The sequence below is a fragment of the Oncorhynchus mykiss genome, chromosome 6, assembly GCF_057628025.1.
Source record: "Oncorhynchus mykiss isolate SJ-2025 chromosome 6, ASM5762802v1, whole genome shotgun sequence".
NCBI classification, from domain to species: Eukaryota; Metazoa; Chordata; class Actinopteri; order Salmoniformes; family Salmonidae; genus Oncorhynchus; species Oncorhynchus mykiss.
The window spans coordinates 69289617-69315348 of record NC_143027.1 but is presented as its reverse complement, the minus strand read 5'-3'; the positions used below and the strand labels follow the sequence as shown (position 1 = coordinate 69315348).

Below are 25732 nucleotides of genomic sequence, written 5' to 3'. Positions count from 1 at the left end.
ATATCACAGAATACAATTCTGAGTATGTGTAAATGTACTTCGCAAATAAAGGTGATTCTGAGAGATAAAAAGCATCTTGCTCTCCCCATCCTCTCTGTAACACTCGCATACTGTACACACACAGTTTACACAAGTTCTGCTGTGTCTGATATTGAGCTTTACAATGTTTGTTGTTCAGGCAGCATTACACACACTACAGCATTGCCTTTCATCCTGTTTCCCTTTATTACACACACAGACACGGGAACCAAGCAACTGATTCCTATTTTACCTAACCACAAACTCTAAATCTGACTCCTAACCCTAATTGTAACCCTAACCCCTAAGCCTTAAATAACCTATTTTCTTGTGGGGACTGGCGAAATGTCCCCACTTGTCCGAAACTTCCTTCTGGCCCCCACAAGGATAGTAAAACCAAACAAACAAACAAACAAACACACACACACACACACACAGACACACACTAAAAAAAACACTCCTCCCAGAGGTGTTTTTAATCAATATGAAAATACCTTTACTACTGTGACAGTGTGAGTAGTGTTTCCACTTGGCTTCTTCATGAATGCAAACAGAACTAACAAAACATCTAACACCACTGGAATTATAATAAACAATTATCATTGTTGTTTTCTTCTCGCTTTAAAAAACACGAACAAATAAAAAATACTAAAATAAAATGCTGGATTAAAATCGTACAGCTGACCTAATACAGTAAAGTTTTACAGTAATACACAATATTACGCATGGACCGGGCCGGGGCCTCTCCTCAGCTCATAGCGCCAGGTACATAGAGGAAGAGATGGGCTACTGTCTCCTCATACCTAATACAGACAGGTAGTAATACAGCAGGGAGATAACATTACACAGACATAAGGGGGGGGGGGGATTTACTGATGGACAAGTATCAACTGATGGACTCATGCTCTGGCAGTGATATGATATACATAAAACAAAGTAACTCAAGTCACCGAAAAACTATGATTGCGACATCTATAGTATGCTCATTTCAAATACCCTCAGTCTCTCAATATGCATGTCAAATTTATACGAACTGGTAATCAGAATGTTTTTCTGGAAAATACGAAGACGGGCTAAAAAGAACATAAGAAAATTATGAATATAGAAATTATTTCACTTTCCTGTTCTGGTTAATAATTACACTCTGCAGATAAAATGTGTGTGTAATCTAAGCTGATCTCAGTGGTGAATATCCAAGGGAGATACTTGATTTCTGATCAACTGTAATTACAGTGTGTCTGTGTATGTGTGCTGTTGATGTATATGTGGATATAGAATACAATGTAACTGGTTGGTTCGACAGGAGTGGGGCCTCTGAATCAGTTGTTGGCATGGTAACTTCTTGACAAGACAGATGTTCTCTTCCTCTATGTCTGGCGCTCCTCCGTTTCTTCTCTGTTTCCATCCTCACAGCTCATCCTCAGGGTCAGAACTGTGGTTATTCATCTGTAACACACACACACTCAATCAGCAACAGTGTGTCAAAACACCAAAGAGTGTTTTGTTCAGGTAAGACTCCCCTCTCCAGGGTGATTATACACAGTGATGAGGAAGGTCTGGAGGATAATAGTCTTCTATATAAACACCCACTCATCTGTCAGGGTAAGAGTATCCTGTCCTGCTTTCGTTTGTCCTATTTTCAATCTCTCTTTCTTTCGCTCTCTTGCTTTTACTCTCAGATGTTCTTTGTGTGTTTGAGTTGCATGTCAGTTATGAGTGTGAACTGTGCGTGGGTGAGATGAACCCAGAATGAGATCTTCAAGTCTCATGCTATTGATGTGTCTGTATTACTCAAAATGACTGATGGCTTTGGATTTGTTGTTCTTGTCACTGTTCTCTTTGTGTGTATGTGTGTGTGTGTTTCTGTGTTTATGTGTGGGGCGATAAGCACTTTATTTCTGCTGCATGGCGAATCACTCAGACAACGGCTAAATCACAGCCATCCATAGGACATGCTTAGGTCCTCATGTTGCTCTGCGACAAGGAGAAAGCACTCCCACTCACATTCAGAGATTCTCCACACACAGACATCAAGCCAGTTACCGTGTGATCATCGTCGCTGGCCTCCCCCAGTTCGGGGCTCTCTCTCTGGATGCAGTGGCGTGGGGGGGATAGGGGGGAGGGGGAGCGGTCACCGCTGCTGGCGGAGGGGGGGTACGGTGACCCGGCCAAACTGCCCTCCCTCACGGGAGACCCTAAAAAACATGGCAAGAGAGGGAGTGAATAGGAGTGAACATTCACTAAGTTCCCTCTATAGGGCAGATAAGTGTTGGTGTGCCTGTGCTCACTTTCAATCTAAACCATTGATGGTCAACTTCAATGCACTATTTGACAGACGAGAGGAGAGAACAAGAATGACAGGATTAGGGAGAGATGTGGAGATAGAGTGAGAAATGGGAGAGGTGAGAGGGAGACAGAAAGGAGAGATGAAGGAGTGGGGGACTGAGTGGAGGAGGATCGTAATTTACGCTGGAATAAATGAATATGAAGATGAGATCAGTCAATCACCCAAAGGCAATGCACACAGATAAGAGATAGAAAGGATGAGATGACACACACACCCACACACATTTCTTTCTTTATTTGTCGGTACAGTATGTGTGTCGTTGAAAGGGCAAAGGTGCAGTTTGTCCATGTGGCCACATGAGAGCAGCAGCTACAACACTTCCCTGTAGGACTTTGTATTTATTCTCCTATAAGCCTTCTTTCGCCATCTCTGTACTTCTCACTGTCATTCCTCTGCACTGATTCATAAGAACTGTACAGGTGAAAGCACACACTGTGGGTTCCCCTATCATGCTTTACTGCTGTTTCCCCTGTCCACTCCCCTGTCTCTCTTTCTGATTGGTTGTCTCACCTGTGTGGTCCCGCCTCTGTGTGTCCATCCTGTCCAGGTTGTCGAGCAGCCCGTCAATCTGTGTCTTTATCAGGGTCAGCTCCCTCTTAATGACCTGCAGCTCCTCCATCCGCACTACAAGGAGGGAGAGGTTGAGGGGGGGGGGGGGGGGGGGATGAGAAAGGGGGAGAAGGAAGAAAAGGATCCAAAGCAAGTTTCTGTGGGTGTTGGTAATATGGACTATCAAGGTGATGAAGGTGGGTATTAGAACAACATATACACTGCCTATTGGTTCTGCTCTGATGAAATGGCCTAATAATGCGACCTGATTGGCTAGGATCCATTAAGGAAAGAGGCTGCTATGGAAGTGTTGTAATGAGAGAACCATCTTGAGTGTAGTGTGTGACTGTGTGTGTGTGTGAGTATTACTCACACTTGGCCCTGTTGGAGCTGGTGGAGTGGGCTCTGGAGCTCTTGGAGGGGGGCCTGTCTCGGCTACGTCTGTACCCAGAGGAAGTGGAGGAGGAGCGGGGTCGTTTGGCCAGGCTAGGTCCCTGGGACAGGGGAGGTAGGGAAGCTGGCACGCGCTGGTAGTCATACATCCTGAAGAGGGAAACATCCACACACACTGTCATCCAACTACAAGTACTTTGTGTAGTATTGTCAGTGTGACTAGATGTGTATGTGTACGCATGTCAGAAAATTACAGTGACAGGATGTTTGTGAGTGAGTGTGTGAGCAAGCAAGCATGTGTGTGTGTTTGCGTGTATGGACAGTGGTTGGATGGATGTGTGTGTATTTGTGAATGTATGTCTCCTATGATGAAGGACACAGAGGGAGAGGGTTGACAGGATGGTGTAATACGATCTGACAAGCAGAGGGAATATACACACACATACAGAATGTGTACACAAGTGAGAAAATAATAAGAAATAGTATCTGATAAGGTGAGGCAGAGGATATCCCAGATAGGGAATGAGGAAATGAAGTTGAGCAGGTTGTAGACCCTTGGTACTCCTCACACAACCATTATAGTATTACCCTACAGGTTATAGACCCCTGGTACTCCTCACACAACCATTATAGTATTACCCTACAGGTTATAGACCCCTGGTACTCCTCACACAACCATTATAGTATTACCCTACAGGTTGAAGACCCCTGGTACTCCTCACACAACCATTATAGTATTACCCTACAGGTTGAAGACCCCTGGTACTCCTCACACAACCATTATAGTATTACCCTACAGGTTATAGACCCCTGGTACTCCTCACACAACCATTATAGTATTACCCTACAGGTTGAAGACCCCTGGTACTCATCACACAACCATTATAGTATTACCCTACAGGTTGAAGACCCCTGGTACTCCTCACACAACCATTATAATATTACCCTACAGGTTGAAGACCCCTGGTACTCCTCACCCAACCATTATAGTATTACCCTACAGGTTGAAGACCCCTGGTACTCCTCACACAATCATTATAGTATTACCCTACAGGTTGAAGACCCCTGGTACTCCTCACACAACCATTATAGTATTACCCTACAGGTTGAAGACCCCTGGTACACCTCACACAACCATTATAGTATTACCCTACAGGAAAACAGTGCCATTGGATTTGGAAGTCTCACCACATCATGTGACAAAACACAAACAAACTACAAATGACTAATGAGTGTAATGACTACTAATGACTGAACATACTGAAGGAGAGGCAAGGTATGGAGGGATTGAAGGAGAACATGGGAATGGAGATGAGGAGAAGGGGAGAGATCTATTATGTGACAGAAGTTAGATTTGGATCAGTCTCCACTGTCAGTCCCCCTTCCTCACTCGTTCCCCCATCCCCTAGCTCCGTATGCCCATCTATAGCTAAATCTAATTGGTTCTGTCAATAGCCAATCAAATGCTCTCTGGCAGTGCAGCGAAGCAGGTGACAGGAGAGAGTGTATCACACACTCACTATATAGCAGTTACAGAAACATGGGAGAATGTATGTTGAATGTGCGTGTGCATGTGCGTGTGTGCGTGTGTGTGTGTGTGGGATTGGAGAGGCCAGAGGCTGTGACAGAGAGAGGTGGCGTTCAGCCAGGAGGAAGGACACATGTCAACCTACTGTTAAAGGCTAAAAACGAACCAATAAGACCCCCGAAAGGGGTCACAGGAGCACAGCCAGCCAATCATATTCCTCCGAGGGTCAGAGCTAGCCAATCACACACACTTTACATGAGTCAGCACTCCAATCAGATAACAACCATAGGCTGTAAGTCAATTTAGTCTCAGCTTGACTGGGACCTATGTTAACCTGTAGGCCCTATAACCACAGCTTTAATGAAAGTCTTCCACTCTAAAATGAAGTACAGGACTGCCTACCTGGCTCCAGTCTACATTATTTAAGGGCTGGCTTTCATCCTAACTTAAGCTCTGCCACCTAATTAAATCCTGCGAGTCTGACTGAGTCAGACTGAGTCACATTCCAACCTGAATGCCTTTCATATGGTATCTGCTTACAGCATCAGAGAGCCATTAGGGCTGAGAGCCAGACAGACATAGACCTGGGCACTGGCTCCAGCTCTTAAAAACAGAGAGAGAGGAGGGAGGAGGAGGGGGAAAAGGAGGGTTGGAGCAAAACAGAAAGCAAAAGTGAGAGAGAGAAGGACACACCACCCTCCATACACACCAAGAAGATCCTGCACCACCAGAAACCCACCCCAGGAACCATAGCCCTGTTATCCAGTGCCCTGAGTGTAGCCTACAGCAAAGCAGGGCTCAGAGACTCATGGACAGATTGGTTATTGTTTATTTACATGTCCTATGTAAGCCTGAGTGGCCTTTACACAGGCAGGGCTGTGTGGAGATAGCCACCGTCTCTGCAGTAAGGCTCCAGGCAGACTGCTGAGGAGAGAGAAAGACACTTTAAACCAGCTGCAAACAGGATGCCAGTTTGTAAGCCTTGAGGTGTGATGTCAGTTTGGGTTCAGTGATTGAGCTGTAAATCGCCGAGAGAGACAAGACTTTAGTGTTCAGTTGAGGAACGTGTGTTACCCTTTTATTGAAATATATCTCACACTTCAGTTCCCCTGTTTCAGGAGAATGTATTACCAGTATATAACCAGATACAGCCACCTCACTGTGCATGAAGTATATCAACCGGCCACCAATGTCGTGAGAGGGCTGCGACCGTTGCCTTTCAGCAGAGACGCTGGGAGACTAAAGACTTATGGGAGTTTAAAGTCCTTTAGTGGAGTTTGCAGTGTGCTGCTACAACGACTTTGAAGTGTAGTTTCAGAGAATAGGAGCTCGTGAAACAGACAACGAGAGAGTGTAGATGTGTGAGGATTAGAGAAAACAGAGTGAGAGTGTGTAAGTGCCTGTGCAAGTGTGTGTGTGTGTGTGTGTGTGTGTGTGTGTGTGTGTGTGTGTGTGGATTAGAAGAGAGATTATAAAAGAGGCTTTGTCTCTGCCAGAGCTGTTATCTGTGTGTAGAGGCAGACATTTTCTCATATGCACACAAACAGATGTACGGACACACACGCACACACAGACACTAACACACACAAGCTGTCGATGGAGCAAGCCAGCCACGTAGGGCAAAATCATGTACCGTGTTTGAAGCAAATTGAAAATCAGTGGTGAGGGTTTTTCCTGTGTGAAGACAGAAAAATGCAGAGCACGGCAAAACAACAAAATGCAAAGAAAAGATGACAGCGTCAACTCACAGCTACAGTACTGTGTGTGTGTGTGTGTGTGTGTGTGTGTGCGGAACTCGTGTATGGACATGTTTAACTGGAAGTCCCCACAAGAATAGTAAACAAACAAAAATTTGACCAACTGGGGACATTTTGTTAGTCCCCACGAGGTCAAATGCTATTTCTAGGAGGTTAGAATTATGTTAAGGGTTAGGAGCTATGGTTAGTTTTAGGGTTAGGAGCTAAGGTTTAGGGTTAGGACTAAGGTTAGGTTTTTGGGTTAAGGTTAGGGTTAGGGTAAGAGTACGGGTTAGGGTTATGGTTAGGTTAGGGGTTAGGGAAAATAGGATTTTGAATGGGACCGAATTGTGTGTCCCCACAAGGTTAGCTGTACAATACTGTATGTGTGTGTGAGAGAGAGAGAGCGAGAGATAAAGGAAGGTGGAGTTGTAATCTCTATGTTGGACAGCCTGTTTCTCTAACCACCCTCCTTACACTCTCTTATTTTCTTTCTGCATGTTTGTTTAAACTGAAGATAGAAACATAAACATAGAGGACGTCCTCAACTCTTCTGTGCATAACTACATCTACAGCATCTGACTGCCTCTGAGTGCATTCACACAGAGGACAACAAGGTTGTTCAATGTGTGTGTGTTGTGTGTGAGAGAGAGAACACTATTTATTCAAATGTGCTGAGTGCTGTGTTTATGAATGAGCCGTGTCACCTTCAGTGTGCATGATGGAGGTGGAGAGCTACCATAGCAATTACCTGAGTGACTGACCTGGGTGACGAACCAGACAGAACCGGACTCAACTGGATTTGGCATAACTGAGTCAGACTGAACAGGACTGACTTGGGTTAAGCCATGCTGAACGAGAAAGAATCAGACTTAACTGGACTTGGCACAACTGAGTCAGACTGAACAGGACTGACCTGGGTTAAGCCATGCTGAACTGGGCTAAACTGGACTGATATGGACGGAATCCAACGGGATCAGAGATCATCAGAGTGAAAGGCATTGAGCAAGACTGGAGTGGACTGAACGGGATTGAACTGTGACCTGGGTAGGGCCGTACTAAACTTGAATTAATTGTGTTGAACCGGACTGACTGTCAAATTCTGGCTTGGAATCTGAACTGAGGTCATGATCTCTTGGCTGGAGCTGTAGCGAAAACACTCCACAGCTCCATGTCAAAACACAGTACCATCTACAGTACAGTACCGCTGGAAAGTGAACAGGTACTTAATGGCAGTTTTCCAGCCTACAGTTAATTCTCTATATGCTTCAGTTACTGTAATGTAGCCACCCTGACCCACGGCCCAACATCTGCTGTGAGCCACAGAAAACTAACCTGAGCTTTAATGGAACTTGTAACATAAGCTGCTGCACTTAGAACAGTTTAAGCTGACTCATAATTATTAGAGACTCAGCTAGGGTTAGAGTGGCTTCCAACCTGACTGGATTCATTACAGAGGCCACACAGCACATATCAGCTCCCTGTGTGTTGATGTGTGTGTCTTGGGAGTGTTTGTCTGTGTGTGTGTGTGTGTGTGTGTGTGTGTGTGTGTGTGTGTGTGTGTGTGTGTGTGTGTGTGTGTGTGTGTGTGTGTGTGTGTGTGTGTGTGTGTGTGTGTGTGTACACTTGCACAGGATGTGGGTTCGTGTACAGTATGTGTGTGTGTTTGTTCATTCATATGTGTGTGCCTCAAGCACCTGCCAGGCCGAGTGGAGTGAAGATTTACCAAGGTACGATTAGTGGGCAGTGACAGGCAGCTCTGTTAGCAGAGACACATGACTGACAGCTCAGTGACAGGCAGGGGAAGGAGGGAGAGGGCCAGCAGGAGACAGGGGAGACAAGAAGGGTTAAGTGTGTGTTTTAGACTTTTCCTTTGTCCGACTCTGAACATTCAGGGTTTGTGTGAGAGGTGCGGTGCAGAGCGGGCTGACAGTACCTGTCATAGAGGTCCTCCTGATAGCACTCGTAGTCCAGGTCATAGTCAGATCTGCAAAGAGAGAGGAGGAGGGGGAGGGGGAGGGGAGGGGAGATGGAGAGAGAGAGAGAGAGAGAGAGAGAGAGAGGGGGGGGGGGGGGGGGGAGAGAGTGAGTTGACAGTGGCCTGACACAAAGACTCACAACTGTCTTCACAGCTGACTGACAGAGGTGTTACTGACACCCATGCACGACACACACACACACACACACACACACACACAGTCATCCTATGTGAAAGCAGAGGCTGATGAAAAACTGAGAGATCAAACAACATCTATCTCGGATACAAGCAGCCTTTCAGATCTGTTCCTCATTAGGTGAGCTAAATATGCCATCAGAGATATTTCACTCTGTAAGCAGGCTGCTGGAATAGTGTGTACATAGTTAGAGCAGGGCTCTGGCAAGTGGAAGGAATATGCTATTCATGATTTCTAGCCAGCTGGAAAAAGACATTGGATTTGTTGTGCCACAGCACCCAAGGTGAAAAATCCATAGAAATTGTCCTGCGTTATGCACCAATGACCACAGGCTGCGCACTATGTGCTTCTACATATTCCAGCTCATTTACTGTGAAGTTGGACTGTCAGGTGTGTGTGTATGTGTGTTGGAGTGTATGCACCCATCTGTGTATGTGCCTGTGTGTGTGTTTGTGCATCTCTGTGTGTTTGATTAGACTCAACTTGCTCACACCTTTCCCTATAATATATGGGCAGAGTTTGCTGTAGGTTGTAGTTTATAGATTACCCTATATGGTTTGGTGTGTAGAGCAGACCAGGGCAGAGAGAGGAGTGACACTAAGCCTGATGGTAAGTAGCTCATACCCTGGAGTGTAGTTAAATAGAGCTCAGCATTTCTCTGTGTGTTTAATCCCTGCCTGGCCACTGATACCCCAGCCCTAAAGTCTACACACACACGCATGTAAGTACACACGCACAAGCATACACACACATGTGCGCACACACACACACACGTGCGCACACACAAGCATACACACATAGACATTATCAGCAAACACCCTCCACTTTTGCTTTCTGTAAAACTTTCAACCATAGAGAAGCAGTGTATTTATAGGTGCCTGAAAGGTGACTCATGTACCCATACTAATTCCTATTTATTACACATATATACATTTATACATTGTATAAATAGAGCCATCCGCATGGCCTCTACTGAATCTAATACATGATCTCCTCAAAGTGAGTAGCATACCGTACATGGGTTCATCAGAGGCTCTCAAACAGATGGATCAAACCAGACACACACGACATACAGATGACACACACACACAAAATCACACCCACGTACACACACACATGAATGACAGACACATAACACACTCTCATCACGTCCAGACACACACACACACACACACACACACACACACACACACACACCTAAAGCCCCTCTGTCCTATCTGTCTCAGCAGGGGGCTGGTGAGTCTCAGTGCTGTAATCATGCTGTTGACTGGAGGAAAGTGATGTATCAGTAAACATGTCAGGAAGTACAGCAGGAGACTAAACGTAACACTTTTTCACATACAGTACACACATGCATGAGCGCAGACACACAGACAGATGTGCTGCACACACACACACACACACACTTTCTCTCGCTCACTCTGTATGTAAATGTGATTCAGAATGTAGCAACCCTGTCTCTGAAGTGTTGAGATAACTAGCAGTGTTGGTATAAAAGTGTGTGTTTGTGTACCTGAGGTGTGTGTGAATTCCTAATGAATTCTCCTCCAGCTACCTGCAGCCAAACTGTTTCTGGTTTTCTCCCCTCGCCTGAACACACACACAGAAGACAGTTGGTTTTTCTGAGCTCCAGATTCTGACAGCTTCAAATAATCTGTAATAAGTGTAAACATTTACGCCTCATCACGCTCTTCCCCAACTTTGTTTTATGATTTAGCTTGAGGTCTGATCAATTTGCAGAAAGCCTTCTGTTATTCTAAATAACTGTAGGCCTTTCATGTGAAATGGTAGACATCTATGTTTCCAGCTATCCCTATTTAACACGATGGAAACTTAGTCCTCTGTAGGGGAGCACACTCTGGTTGAAGGTTTCTTTCCATGTCCATATGTGTATGTGGGTCTGCACAGTGCAGGGTTGGCTGTGTGGATTAGGGTTTACAGTGGGGCAAAAAAGTATTTAGTCAACCACCAATTGTGCAAGTTCTCCCACTTAAAAATATGAGAGAGGCCTGTAATTTTCATCATAGGTACACTTCTACTATGACAGACAAAATGAGGGGGAAAAATCCAGAAAATCACATTGTAGGATTTTAAATGAATTTATTTGCAAATTATGATGGAAAATAGGTATTTGGTCAATAACAAAAGTTTATCTCAATACTTTGTTTACATACCCTTTGTTGGCAATGACAGAGGTCAAATGTTTTCTGTAAGTCTTCACAAGGTTTTCACACACTGTTGCTGGTATTTTGGCCCATTCCTCCATGCAGATCTCCTCTAGGGCAGTAATGTTTTGGGGCTGTTGCTGGGCAACACGGACTTTCAACTCCCTCCAAAGATGTTCTATGGGGTTGAGATCTGGAGACTGGCTAGGCCACTCCAGGACCTTGAAATGCTTCTTGCGAAGCCACTCCTTCGTTGCCCGGGCAGTGTGTTTGGGATCATTGTCATGCTGAAAGACCGAGCCACGTTTCATCTTCAATGCCCTTGCTGATGGAAGGAGGTTTTCACTCAAAATCTCATGGTACATGGCCCCATTCATTCTTTCCTTTACACGGATCAGTCGTCCTGGTCCCTTTGCAGAAAAACAGCCCCAAAGCATGATGTTTCCACCCCCATGCTTCACAGTAGGTATGGTGTTCTTTGGATGCAACTCAGCATTCTTTGACCTCCAAACACAACGAGTTGAGTTTTTACCAAAAAGTTATATTTTGGTTTCATCTGACCATATGACATTCTCCCAATCTTCTTCTGGATCATCCAAATGCTCTCTAGCAAACTTCAGACGGGCCTGGACATGTACTGGCTTAAGCAGGGGGACACGTCTGGCACTGCAGGATTTGAGTCCCTGTCGGCGTAGTGTGTTACTGATGGTAGGCTTTGTTACTTTGGTCCCAGCTCTCTGCAGGTCATTCACTAGGTCCCCCCATGTGGTTCTGGGATTTTTGCTCACCGTTCTTGTGATCATTTGGACCCCACGGGGTGAGATCTTGCGTGGAGCCCCAGATCGAGGGAGATTATCAGTGGTCTTGTATGTCTTCCATTTCCTAATAATTGCTCCCACAGTTGATTTCTTCAAACCAAGCTGCTTACCTATTGCAGATGCAGTCTTCCCAGCCTGGTGCAGGTCTACAATTTTTGTTTCTGGTGTCCTTTGACAGCTCTTTGGTCTTGGCCATAGTGGAGTTTGGAGTGTGACTGTTTGAGGTTGTGGACAGGTGTCTTTTATACTGATAACAAGTTCAAACAGGTGCCATTAATACAGGTAACAAGTGGAGGACAGAGGAGCCTCTTAAAGGAGAAGTTACAGGTCTGTGAGAGTCAGAAATATTGCTTGTTTGTAGGTGACCAAATACCTATTTTCCACCATAATTTGCAAATAAATTCATTAAAAATCCTACAATGTGATTTTCTGGATTTTTTTTTCTCATTTTGTCTGTCATAGTTGAAGTGTACCTATGATGACAATTACAGGCCTCTCTCATATTTTTAAGTGGGAGAACTTGCACAATTGGTGGCTGACTAAATACTTTTTTTCCCCCACTGTATGTGCGTTGTACTACTGAACCAAAACAAAACCATTCTACTTAGCCAGTTTGAAGACCCTGACAAAACCGTTCTCCTTAGCCACCATTGAAACTGAACTTAAGCAGAACCTCTCCACTCAGTCTGCTAATAGGACCTAACTGAACACAACCTCTCAGCCTCTACCCACAGATCCCCTGCACTCAGCAGAACACCATGAGCTAACAGATCTGGCGGCCAACAGAAGTTCTGTGATCAGGCAGGGAGGAGAGACAAAGTGAGCAATCGGGAGAGAGAGAACAACGCCACGGTCCCCGGCACAGATGAGGGGCTCTGTGTCCTAATGGGGAACTCGAGCGAAAGACAGAGAAAATAACAACTATTTGCCAAACTCTCACAGCAGGAAAACTAAGACAGACTGACTCACTCTAACTCTCTTTCTCCCTCTTTTCCTCTATCATTTTCTCTCCCTGCAGCAATGTTCTAGTTGGTAATCTGTGTCATTTAGCACTGGGAGGAGAGAGAGAGAGTCAAGACAGAAAACAATTTCCATTTCCTCTTCCATTATCCAAGCCATCTTCTGTTATTAGAGTGGCTAAACTCTTCAACCAAGTCTGAGACAAGCAGACAGACATGTCAGGTATTAGTGCCTTTCTGCAGTTTGAAAACATAGGAGACCACATAGTGCATTACTGTATCATCATCCTTTTAGCCGAGCACTTCGGAGAGGCATTGTGATTGTAACACTACCTGTCTGGTGAAAAGACTGATTCCCGGCTCCAGAATGGTCACCATGACTTAAATGACTGCTGGGAGACCATAAATCAGTGCTATTTCCCTATAGGGTCGTGGGGGAACTTCACATTTTTTAATTTTTTATTTCACCTTTATTTAACCAGGTAGGCTAGTTGAGAACAAGTTCTCATTTGCAACTGCGACCTGGCCAAGATAAAGCATAGCAGTGTGAACAGACAACACAGAGTTACACATGGAGTAAACAATGAACAAGTCAGTAACACAGTAGAAAAAAAAGGGGAGTCTATATACATTGTGTGCAAAAGGCATGAGGAGGTAGGCGAATAATTACAATTTTGCAGATTAACAACACTGGAGTGATAAATGATCAGATGGTCATGTACAGGTGTGCAAAAGAGCAGAAAAGTAAATAAATAAAAACAGTATGAGGATGAGGTAGGTAAAAATGGGTGGGCTGTTTACCGATAGACTATGTACAGCTGCAGCGATCGGTTAGCTGCTCAGATAGCAGATGTTTGAAGTTGGTGAGGGAGATAAAAGTCTCCAACTTTTTGCAATTCGTTCCAGTCACAGGCAGCAGAGAACTGGAACGAAAGGCGGCCAAATGAGGTGTTGGCTTTAGGGATGATCAGTGAGATACACCTGCTGGAGCGCGTGCTACGGATGGGTGTTGCCATCATGACCAGTGAACTGAGATAAGGCGGAGCTTTACCTAGCATGGACTTGTACAATGGGGTAGCCAATTTTTTATATATTTTTAATGCAATGAATTGAAGGTTATTTGTTGTTGTAAATTTCGAAATGTACCAATTTTAAGGTCTTAAGGTTTAAGGTTAGATTTGGCGTGGGATCACTAGAATTTGGGGGGGAAAGAAATGGGGTCCCCAGAAATTCTGGTGGAAAAATGGGGTCCCCGCTGAAAAAGTTTGAATACCACTAGACATAAACAGTATCTATTAGAACCACAGCACATCTCTCGACCATAATCTTGAGCGATTAGTGCTTTTTTTAGGTCGGTTTTGGTTTCGGTTCGATTAAAAAAAATTAAAAAATGTTTGATTTCGGTTTCAAATTATATTTTTTTTAATTAATTACACTACGTTATGTGGGTTGAATGCTGTAACAACAGATAATACAACAAGTCCCATGATGGTAGTACATGACAATTACTACTTATCATTTATTCACTTTACTTTAATAAAATATTTTAGTTGTGTATATTACATTTGTTTTATTTGATGACTTTATTATTTCATTCCTAGTCATCCTCTCATCTCTATAGAGCTGTTGCCTATGCTGTCTGACAAAATCACTATTTAGATTTTTGATTTTCTTTCCAAAGTAAATAAGGCATACTTTTACGACTGCTGAATACAAACTTTCAATCCCTTATATCATGTATTTTCAGAAAGAGATACCTAGCAAAATGTTGGTTTATTACTCAGCACTACTCATCCAGCAACACGACCACCTGTAAACCAATCACACTCTGGATTGTCTCTTTAATGACATAATGGTCTCTGGAATGGAAGCTTTGTTGCATTGACAAAGCAAGTGCCCTTCCACACAAGAAGCTTCCATTCCCCCTGTCGCAAGGTAGTTATAGCTCGCTCTATAGAACTGATGCCTATGCTGTCTGACAAAATCACTATTTTAGTAGTTCTTCAAAGTTAATAAGGCATAATTTTATGACTGCTGAATACTAAATATCAATCACTTAGATCATGTATTTTCAGATAGAGATACCTCGTGAAGCAACTGCTCTCTATCTCTCTCGACCATGCATTCTTCTGTCTCTTCTCTCCGTGTCTGTACGCTCACGCATAGATTGGACAAGTAGGCGAGCAAGGAATTGTGGTCATTGTAGTTAATTACCACGTTTTCTGCACCAAACTAGTAGAATATTGGCCTGTTGGAAACTACAACTCCCTACTACATTGCACAGTTCGATCTGATTTCTGATTTTGTTTATAAAACAAAAAATAACTGACATTTCTGTTAATCGCTCAGCAATACTTAACCAGCAACCGAACCACCTTGAGTAAATTAATCACACACTAGTTGTCTTTAATTACATAATGGTCTCTGAGTTTGTGAGTGGAAACATGTATTTGAGAGAGAGAGAGGGGTAGCTTAGTGAAGGGTAGTGTGTGTGTGTGTGTGTGTGTGTGTGTGTGTGTGTGTGTGTGTGTGTGTGTGTGTGTGTGTGTGTGTGTGTGTGTGTGTGTGTGTGTGTGTGTGTGTGTGTGTGTGTGTGTGTGTGTGTGTGTGTGTGTGTGTGTGTGTGTGTGTGTGTGTGTGTGTGTGCAGGGACAGCCAAATGGACAGCGGGGTCACTAAAGGCTAATTAATTTATTTTCATAATTTCTCGAGTGCCCCGGCAATCCATTAGACATGGCTGGCTACAAATCATCTCACCTTGCTGGTCGCATAGCGTGTGTGTGTGCATGTGTGTGTGCGAGCGCAGATGTGGAAAGTGGAGGTGCTGTCTGTGGTAAGCATTGATACTTCCCCCTGTCAACACATAGCGTATACTCACACATCCCTACATACACTATATGTTGATATAAACAGGATGCCATGATCATCAATATCTTTGATCAGGAAACTGGCCTCATGAGTATGTGCTCATTGCTCTTAGGGGATTAGCCTAGGGAGGAACATGCACCCTCATCTACTCTCTCCACACTAACAGCCAAGTCATCCCATGGCATAAGGACACACACAACCTTACTTACTCTCACTCCAACTCCCCCAGAAACAAACACTCTCATAAATATCCTCCCCTCCTCCCCCCTCTCATTCTGTCCCAGTAGTTTGTCGACATCAGTGTAATGGTGTGTGTCAAGTGTTCATATAGATCTGTGTTTGACGAGCCCCGGAGAAGAGTGAGCACAGTCCCACGTCATCCACAGGATGGATTGCAGCTCACAAAACAAATGCACACACGTACGCACGCATGCTTTCTCACGTTCTTCCCCCTTTCCCTCTCTCCCCTTCCTTTTCCTCGTTCTTCCCCCTTTCCCTCTCTCCCCTTCCTTTCTCACGTTCTTCCCCCTTTCCCTCTCTCCCCTTCCTTTCTCACGTTCTTCCCCCTTTCCCTCTCTCCCCTTCCTTTTCCTCGTTCTTCCCCCTTTCCCTCTCTCCCCTTCCTTTTCCTCGTTCTTCCCCCTTTCCCTCTCTCCCCTTCCTTTCTCACGTTCTTCCCCCTTTCCCTCTCTCCCCTTCCTTTCTCACGTTCTTCCCCCTTTCCCTCTCTCCCCTTCCTTTTCCTCGTTCTGACCTCAGTTGTTATGTTATTGTCTTTGTTTTAGTATGGTCAGGGCGTGAGTTGGGTGGGTTGTCTATGTTAGTTTTTCTATGATTTGGTATTTCTGTGTTTGGCCTGGTATGGTTCTCAATCAGAGGCAGCTGTCAATCGTTGTCCCTGATTGAGAACCATACTTAGGTAGCCTTGTTTCACTTTTGAGTTGTGGGTGATTGTTTTCTGTTTTGTGTCTGCACCAGACAGGACTGTTTCGTTTCGTTCATTCTCCTTTGTTATTTTGTTTAGCGTTCTCGTGATAATAAATTATCAATATGGACACTTGCGCATTGGTCCTCCTCTTCTTCCACCAACAACGGCCGTTTCATACCTCTTATTCTCTCTCTCTCTGGTTTTCACTGTGATGGTTAATTGCTCATCTGGCTGGGGAGTGGGACAATGGCCCAGACAGAGCACATATTTATCTATTCCAGAGAGCCGCCAAGCCCAATCTGCCTCCTCTGCCCAATCACACGACAGGGGGAAGGGTCAGAGGGCATTTTGCCCAATCACACGGCAGGGGTCAGAAGCCACAGAAGCCACAGAAGTGATTTCAGCGTAATAATTGTTCTGCTGTTCCGGGTCGTTCCATGAAATGAGACCCTTTTGCGTCACTTTGATATTTTAAGTACCAATTGTGCCCCAATATTGAATTGTAAAATACTGTTATATTAAATAAAGTCCCCTTAAATATAGACCACATGGATAATTCAATAATTATGATTTTTTTATATGAATAAAGAATTGCTAAAATGCCAAAATTCAGCATTTGACATTTCCCCTTGTGCACCCTCTGTGACATCTAGGAAGATTTAAGACTCTTAGGGGCAATCTGTAGTTGCTTCATCCATTTTGGGACTTCTGGATTAATGAAATGTTCCCATATTGATGAATATAATTTATAAATGCCTTATGAGCTTAGTTCAAATGTCATACCCCATCAGAACCCAAAATAAGCATTTTCACTCCAATGGTTGTAAACAAAGTAAGGTAAACACACACTATGAAGCCTCAAAACATAGTTAAAACTAAACTCAGAAAAAAAAGAAATGTCCTTTCACTGTCAACTGCGTTTATTTTCAGCAAACTTAACGTGTAAAAATGTGTACGAACATAACAAGATTCAACAACTGAGACATAAACTGAACTAGTTCCACAGACATGTGACTAACAGAAATTGAATAATGTGTCCAAGAACAAAAGGGGGGTCAAAATCAAAAGTAACAGTCAGTATCTGGTGTGGCCACCAGCTGCATTAAGTACTGCAGTGCATCTCCTCATCATGGACTGCACCAAATTTGACAGTTCTTGCTGTGAGATGTTACCCCACTCTTCCACCAAGGCACCTGCAAATTCCCGGACATTTCTGGGGTGAATGGCCCTAGCCCTCACCCTCCGATCCAACAGATCCCAGACATGCTCAATGGGATTGAGATCCCGGCTCTTCGCTGGCCATGGCAGAACACTGACATTCCTGTCTTGCAGGAAATCACGCACAGAACGAGCAGTATGACTGGTGACATTGTCATGCTGGAGGGTCATGTCAGCATGAGCCTGCAGGAAGGGTACCACATGAGGGAGGAGGATGACTTCCCTGTATCGCACAGCGTTGATATTACCTGCAATGACAACAACCTCAGTCCGATGATGCTGTGACACACCACCCCAGACCATGATGGACCCTCCACCTACAAATCGATCCTGCTCCAGAGTACAGGCCTCGGTGTAACGCTCATTCCTTCGACGATAAACACAAATCCGACTATCACCCCTGGTGAGACAAAACCGCGACTCGTCAGTGAAGAGTACTTTTTGCCAGTCCTGTCTGGTCCATAGGGTTTGTGCCCATAGGCGACGTTGTTGCCGGTGATGTCTGGTGAGGACCTTCCTTACAACAGGCCTACAAGCCCTCAGTCCAGCTTCTCTCAGCCTATTGCGGACAGTCTGAGCACTGATGGAGGGATTGTGTGTTCATGGTGTAACTCGGGCAGTTGTTGTTGCCATCCTGTACCTGTCCCGCAGGTGTAATGTTCGGATGATCCTGTGCAGGTGTTGTTACACGTGGTCTGCCACTGCGAGGACAATCAGCTAGCTGTCTGTCCTGTCTCCCTGTAGCGCTGTCTTGGGCGTCTCACAGTACGGACATTTCAATTTATTGCCCTGGCCACATCTGCAGTCCTCATGCCTCCTTTCAGCATGCCTATGTCACGTTCACACAGATGAGCAGGGATCCTAGGCATCTTTATTTTGGTATTTTTGTGTGTGAGTCAGTAGAAAGGCCTCTTTAGTGTCCTATGGTTACATAACTGTGACCTTAATTGCCTACCGTCTGTACGCTGTTAGTGTCTTAACGACCGTTCCACAGGATTATGTTCATTCATTGTTTATGGTTCATTGAACAAGCATGGGAAACAGTGTTTCAATGAAGATCTGTGAAGTTTCACAATGAAGATCTGTGAAGTTATTTGGATTTTTACGAATTATCTTTGAAAGACAGGGATCTGAAAAAGGGCAGTTTCTTTTTTTGCTGAGTTTATCATTTTGATATCATGGTCAGTCCTTACTTCCATAGCTCTGTCTATGAATTTGAGAGGGGTTCAATTTCTCCAGCCCTATTCCTCTGACCGAAACAGGGGTGGGGAAGAACCCGTAGTTATTTTGTTGCTTTGAGTATGAAGAGTATTATTCATTTAATGTGATTAGTGATTCATATTAAGGTTAAAAAAAATATGTCAACCCTGTTGCTGTCACACCTGCTCCCGCTCCCCCTCCCTGGCACTCGAAGGCACCAGGCTCCCCAGCGTTACTCACTCCTGCCACCATCATTAGGCTCACCTTCCTTCCCCTGTCACGCGCATCAGCAATTATTGGACTTACCTGGACTCAATCACCTGTGTCACTACCTCCCCTATATCTGTCTGTTTCCAAGCTCTGTTCCCTGCTTCAGGATTAATGTTAGTATGTAGTTATGTTAATGTCTTGTTTAATGTCTGTGCTATGTTAAATGTTGACTCCCTGTACCTGCTTCTCATCTCTAGCATTGGTCCTTACCGTTGCATGAAATGATTTATTGTTTTAACATGGTGAAACTATTCCTTAGAAAAACAATCTAAAGAAACATTGAACATCTAATAGCCACATCCTAGTGTAAAAGCAGATGAGCTGGTTCTACTCTTTTTGGCCATTGTCTGATGTTTTGTGGTGGGAAACCCAGTGGGTCGAGCATAACACGTCAACCCTGTTACCTATAGATAGATTAGACAGGCTAAAAATGTTTGAACATTTTATATTTTGAACCATGCATTCAATTGCCCATCCCTGTTGCACACAAGCTTCCATTTATGACTGATTTAAGATTAAATCATTAACCCTGTTAAGATCAACCCTGTTACTTTATTTGGCACTTAATAAGCACTTACTATAGTCTTTTTTATACCCCTTGAGATGGGAAAACCTGTTTTTTATTAAGTTGAACATGTGCTCTTCATGACAGAATGTAAAAATAAAAACAAAAATGTCCCCCCACCAAGTGACACAAATTTACCCCCACCATGTGACACTACCAAGTGACACTACCACGTTACACTACCAAGTGACACTACCAAGTTACACTACCAAGTGACACTACCAAGTTACACTACCAAGTGACACTACCAAGTTACACTACCAAGTTACACTACCAAGTGACACTACCAAGTTACACTACCAAGTGACACTACCAAGTTACACTACCAAGTTACACTACCAAGTGACACTACCAAGTTACACTACCAAGTGACACTACCAAGTGACACTACCAAGTGACACTACCAAGTTACACTACCAAGTGACACTACCAAGTGACACTACCAAGTGACACTACCAAGTTACACTACCAAGTGACACTACCAAGTGACACTACCAAGTTACACTACCAAGTGACACTACCAAGTTACACTCCCAAGTTACACTACCAAGTGACACTACCAAGTGACACTACCAAGTTACACTACCAAGTGACACTACCAAGTTACACTACCAAGTGACACTACCAAGTGACACTACCAAGTGACACTACCAAGTTACACTACCAAGTGACACTACCAAGTGACACTACCAAGTGACACTACCAAGTTACACTACCAAGTTACACTACCAAGTGACACTACCAAGTGACACTACCAAGTTACACTACCAAGTGACACTACCAAGTTACACTACCAAGTTACACTACCAAGTTACACTACCCAAAAGGGACTAATTTTGGGGAACATCCCTTCCACTGTTTGCGCTCTTCCTCCCGCCTTCCACCTCCCTCTCTCCTTCAACATCCTCCCCCCTCCCCTTCCTTCAACCTATCCCCTCTCCCCCCTCCTTCAACCTCCTCCCTCCCTCCCCCCACCTTCCACCTCCTCCTCCTCCCTCCCTCTCTCCTTCCAATTCCTCCCCCCTCTCTCATTCCATCTCCCCTCCCTCCCTGGTGTATTAGTTGTGAAGTGCTGTCTCCGTCCCTCTCCTCCCTCAGGCCCTTGTAGGCAGGTAGCAGGTGATTTATGTTCTGATAAAGTTCCCACTCCGACCTGAGCCGTGCTGTGCTGGTGTAAATCATATCAGTCTAATGCAAGGGGAATGGAACTACCCTCTTAAACACAGGGGAGGAGCATCAGCCCTGAGTTATGACTGCCAACGGTCAGAGAGTCGTGCAATCATGCTCACACTCAACTCTTACAAGAGAACGTCCAGAGAGCCCAGTCCAAGTCTCTAGTCTGACACAGAAAGGAGAGTGTGATAGAGGAATGGAACACTCTGAAGCCTTAAATCAGGTGTGTTTTACTGAGCTTGTAGCGCCTCACTGCTCTCTGCCAGCTTCACACTTCTCTTTGATGAACTGAGCCTTTCCTGCTGGCCGTGCAGGACATCTCCGCTTATTGCTACTAACGTGGACGTAGTGGAGGTAAGAGACATCAATCTCACTGCCGTGACTTGTCAAGTGCTGTACGGGCAGGCTAGGTTATAGAGTTGGGGGAAATGCTCTCTCCCTCCACTGGGGCTGTGTTTAGAGGGCTATTAGAGAAAAGTGCTGACCGCTCCTGCGTTGATAAATGCGGGATTTAGCAGGGCTCCTCTGCTCTCAAGCTGGGGCACAACTATCTGTGCTGTACACTCTGTGCACAGCAGGGGGGCAGAGTATCGTGCAGTGTCAAACACGTACATGTATACATACAGTGAAGCACAGTACACTGACATTTGTGCACTGTATATAGTTTAGTACTGAACACAATCCAAGTGGGTGCATTCTATAGGCTCCTACACAGAACATTTGAGATCAGAATTTTAAACACCCACAGTGTTCCATTTAACACTTTCTTAGTGTGTATTTGTGACCCACCAAAAGAGTATTACATTAACACCTTTCAAAGTGTTGATAAACTAGCACCCCTAGGGTGTAGGGTCCCTAACATCCCTAACGTCCCTAACCATGGGTCTTGCAAATTCCAACTTAAATTAACACTTTATAAGAGCTGATGCTAACACCTGTGGTTACACCTTATTCCCAGGCTGCCTTTTGAATTAATTTTCTAGGTACCAGTACCAACCATAACAGTGTTTGCTAGTGACAGAGACATTATTTTTTGCATTTGATGGCTTTCAGTCCTGTAGCCTTCACCAGGTGAGTGCCTAAGTAAATATTTTATCATAAAAATGTCATTATTCATTACACTAAATTACCTTTTTTGACAATATCATACTTTGACAGCCTAGTTTTACCCTAACACAGTGGTCTGAAACTCCTGGTTTGCAGGCCACATCGGCAAGTCATATTATGCTCTCTTGCAAGGTGTAGTATACAGCGCCTTCAGAAAGTGTCAACAATTGGAACTTTTAATCACCCACAATCTGCCATTAGAATGACTGCCAAGGTAGGGAAGATTCTGAAATTAGACCATCTAAACTGGACGAACCATCTCAATAACGGGTGAAATAAGTCCAACCACTTACAGATTGGAAAAGTTTAGAGAAATTTATATTATTTATGTTTGTGTAGTAATATATCAACGAATCAATCAATGTGCATGCAGAAACATTGATATTAAGGCAAAATATTCAAAAAATCTATCTGCAACAAAGCATGCTGGGAATTAAGATAATGAGGCCCTTCCAATGTCTTTTTCACTCTGAGAGAGTTAACGGAAATTAAGTAAACACATTCAAGTAACAACAACACCACGTGGTGTTGATTCCACTTGATTCAAATAAGAATTAATATATTCACTGCAGGTGGTGTCAATTTCAATCCCACTTGTGTTAACCCCACTAGAATCAACAACCTCATATATAACACTCACAACACTTTTACCACTTTTTTAACACCAAGATTTTCTAACACCCTCACATTTTCTGTGTATGATAAAGGTCAAATTCACCACAGTGAGAGCTATAGGGAGTTGGGCTCAGAGATAAGAGCTCTCCACTCTGCTAGTTTCTCCCTACCATCCTCTCTTCAACCCCCCACCTCCCCTCCATGAATCTCCCCTCTCTTATCCTTTCTCTATGATCTCCTCTCCCTCCTCCCCTTTCTCTCCCAACTTTTCCCTTTCCTATCCCCCTTTCATTCAGTCTCCCCTCTCCTCTCTGCTCCTGTCCTCTCCCTCAGTATGGTCCCTGCAGTGTGTCTATCTGTGGGACTGGCCTATTGGACTCTAGTTGGATTAGCAGAACATTGAATAGAGTCTAACTATTTCACACTGACTCATCTGATAATCTGTTGATCCTAGCCAGAGACTCCAGGCAGACAGACAGATACACAAAGAGACAGACAGCTGCAGAGATACAGCAAACCTGGAGGGGAGGGCATTTCCGCATCATCAGCCAGAGCCAGAGGAATAAGTTATTGTTTTGTTGCTGTGGTCTTTCCAACTTTCCACCATGTGCCCAATAATGTTCCCTCATAAGCCCCTGATCCCCCACTGTGAGCCCTGGGTAAGAGACCGGCCCAGGCTGGTAGTGCTCTGTGTGGTGCTGGCTGTGCACCCTGCCCAGCACTATTATTACCAGTACCATGCTGCAACTAAACTAAGCATGCAGCTGCAGAGCTATACAAGGCAAAGTGTAGGCTTTCTGTGTCTAGGCTCTCTGTGGAAATCTCTAATTTTTTGTCATGCTCTCCATTTTTCTCCCTCTTTACAACTCAATGTTTTTCTCTAAACTCCACCACTTTCTCCCCCACCCCACCCTCCCCCACCCCACCTCACCCTCCCCCACCCCACCTCATATGCCCCTTTCTCTCGGCTTTCCTCCAATCTCTGTTTCCATCGTTCTATCTCTATATCTCTCTTATTTTGCCATTTCAGAGATAAAGCATAGAGGAATCCATGCGCAGCTTACAATTTCTCCTGCCTTCTATCAGATGGTATATCTGCCCCTGGCTCTCTCTCTCTCTATCAGTCATATCCTCAGCCTCTATCCATCTCCATCATCTCGTCCAACACCACACATCAAACCACAAGGGAAATGGACTGATAATGGAAAGAGAGAAAAACCTCCCAGAGAGGCTTTGTATCTCATATTGTCATCATAGGAGCATGCACTGAGTCTCTCTCACTGAGTCTCTCTCACTGAGGTCTCTCTCACTGAGGTCTCTCTCACTGAGGTCTCTCTCATTGAGTCTCTCTCACTGAGGTCTCTCTCACTGAGGTCTCTCTCACTGAGTCTCTCTCACTGAGTCTCTCTCACAGAGTCTCTCACGGAGTCTTTCTCTAACATATACAGACAGTTCCTCTTTGGAACATCAGTGTGCACTGTGCATTCTAAGGGATAAAGAATTCCCCCTTAAATATTACACTAACCTCAACACTTCTGTCTGACTGTGTCTGAGTAGCAGAGTGACATATGGTGACTTCAGTTTTTAGATGTGCATGAGCAACTAAGGCCGTGTCCAAATTCTGTCTTACCTACTACTTACTAAAACTGTACTAATCGTACTAAAATAGTATTTAGAATGTACTGTTAAGTAAAAATGTATGTAGTAAGCAACAACAACATACTAGCTTCATTTATACTGAGAATATGTCACCTAATGTACAGTTACGTTGTTTTATCGCCATATGTTCATTTTGGTACAGCCAGTCCCCTTACCTGATTATCAGCTGTTGTGACTGCTGTGCAGGCTGGGCCTGCAAGTTTGTGTTCCTTTTTTTGTGTGGATTCCGCAAATGCTAGCTGGCTGTACTACAGATACCTGTTGTCATCGTGTGAAAGACTCATTGTTATTTTTTCGTAAAACAACTGTTTGCAGTAAAGAGCCAATCTGGATACTAAGGAGATCCTGAGGGAAATCGACGAGTACCAACAGCTTTACGCTATGGAGGAACAACATGCTACATCATGGAAAGATCCGACCTCACAAAATAACTTTAACCCGACAAAAAAAAGAAAAACAGATTCATGTACAGACATGGACGATTTACTTACCATTGAGGTAGAGGCTAGTGCTCTGGCTGGAATCCATGCAACACTGGAAAAGTTGTGTGAGGAGGTAGCAGGGCTGAGAGGGAGTTTGGAATTCAGCCAGAGTGAAATTCTCATGCTCCAAAGAGAAAACAAGACACTCGCTGCCAAGGTAAAAATCCACGATTCCAACATGGATTGTTTACTCAGGGAAAACAGGGTGATGAAGGAGTCGCTACTAGACATACAAAGTCGTAGCATGTGTGAAAATCTATTTTTTTTCTGGGATTCCTGAGGATGCATCCAATAATCCAGAGGGCGCGATCAGAGATTTCATGCAATCCACCTTGAAACTTTCTATAGAGACTGTAAACAAGGTGGCTTTCCACTGAGTATACAGACTTGGAGCTCAGAGCGACAAGACCAAGGATCCCCGACCGATCATCGCAAAATGTAAACACTACCAACAAAAGGAGCTCATCAAAAGCAGGGGAAGGGAGCTTAAAGGGACCAAATTTGGTCTCAATGACCAGTTTCCAAGGGTGATAAACAAACATCTTAATTAAGTGTGCCTTTATCATTGTGGACAAAGTCTTTATAGATGGACAGCTATTCCGAGACAGCTCCATAACACCGTAGCTGTACTAAATTCTACAGGGTCTTCAGGTTACGGGAAAAAAAAGAAGGTATGGGAACTGTAACAATATCTGAACATTATGAAGTGGATATGAACACACATGTACTCAATTACATGCTTGCTTACACATACAGACTTATACTTACACACACACCTGATCTCGCTCTCATCTCTCACTCTCTCTCTCTTTTCTCTTCTCTTCTCTCCCTCTCTCTCTATTGTCGAGAACTGTTTTATAATTTAATGTGTTTATTTTTTGTCTATTTTTATGTATTTGTCTACAAGTTTATATACATTTACAACAATCAAGGGGAAGATATCAGAATAGGGGCATTGGG

At 44.2% G+C, this 25732-nt stretch overlaps 1 protein-coding gene across 2 annotated transcripts in view; it reads right to left on the bottom strand.

Moving 5' to 3' along the window:
- Positions 1–490: 490 nt before the first annotated feature.
- The window catches only part of LOC110526467 (RNA-binding Raly-like protein), a 93547-nt gene continuing 68305 nt past the window's right edge, over positions 491–25732 (bottom strand). For both annotated transcript variants that reach the window (XM_021607458.3, XM_036980855.2), the window contains exons 3-7: positions 8508–8558; positions 3288–3457; positions 2876–2989; positions 2062–2213; positions 491–1464 (exon numbers count right to left, since the gene is read on the bottom strand). In XM_021607458.3, coding sequence (XP_021463133.1) covers positions 1426–1464; positions 2062–2213; positions 2876–2989; positions 3288–3457; positions 8508–8558 — 526 coding nt within the window. In that variant the 3' untranslated portion in view covers positions 491–1425. The remainder of the gene's footprint in view (positions 1465–2061; positions 2214–2875; positions 2990–3287; positions 3458–8507; positions 8559–25732) is intronic.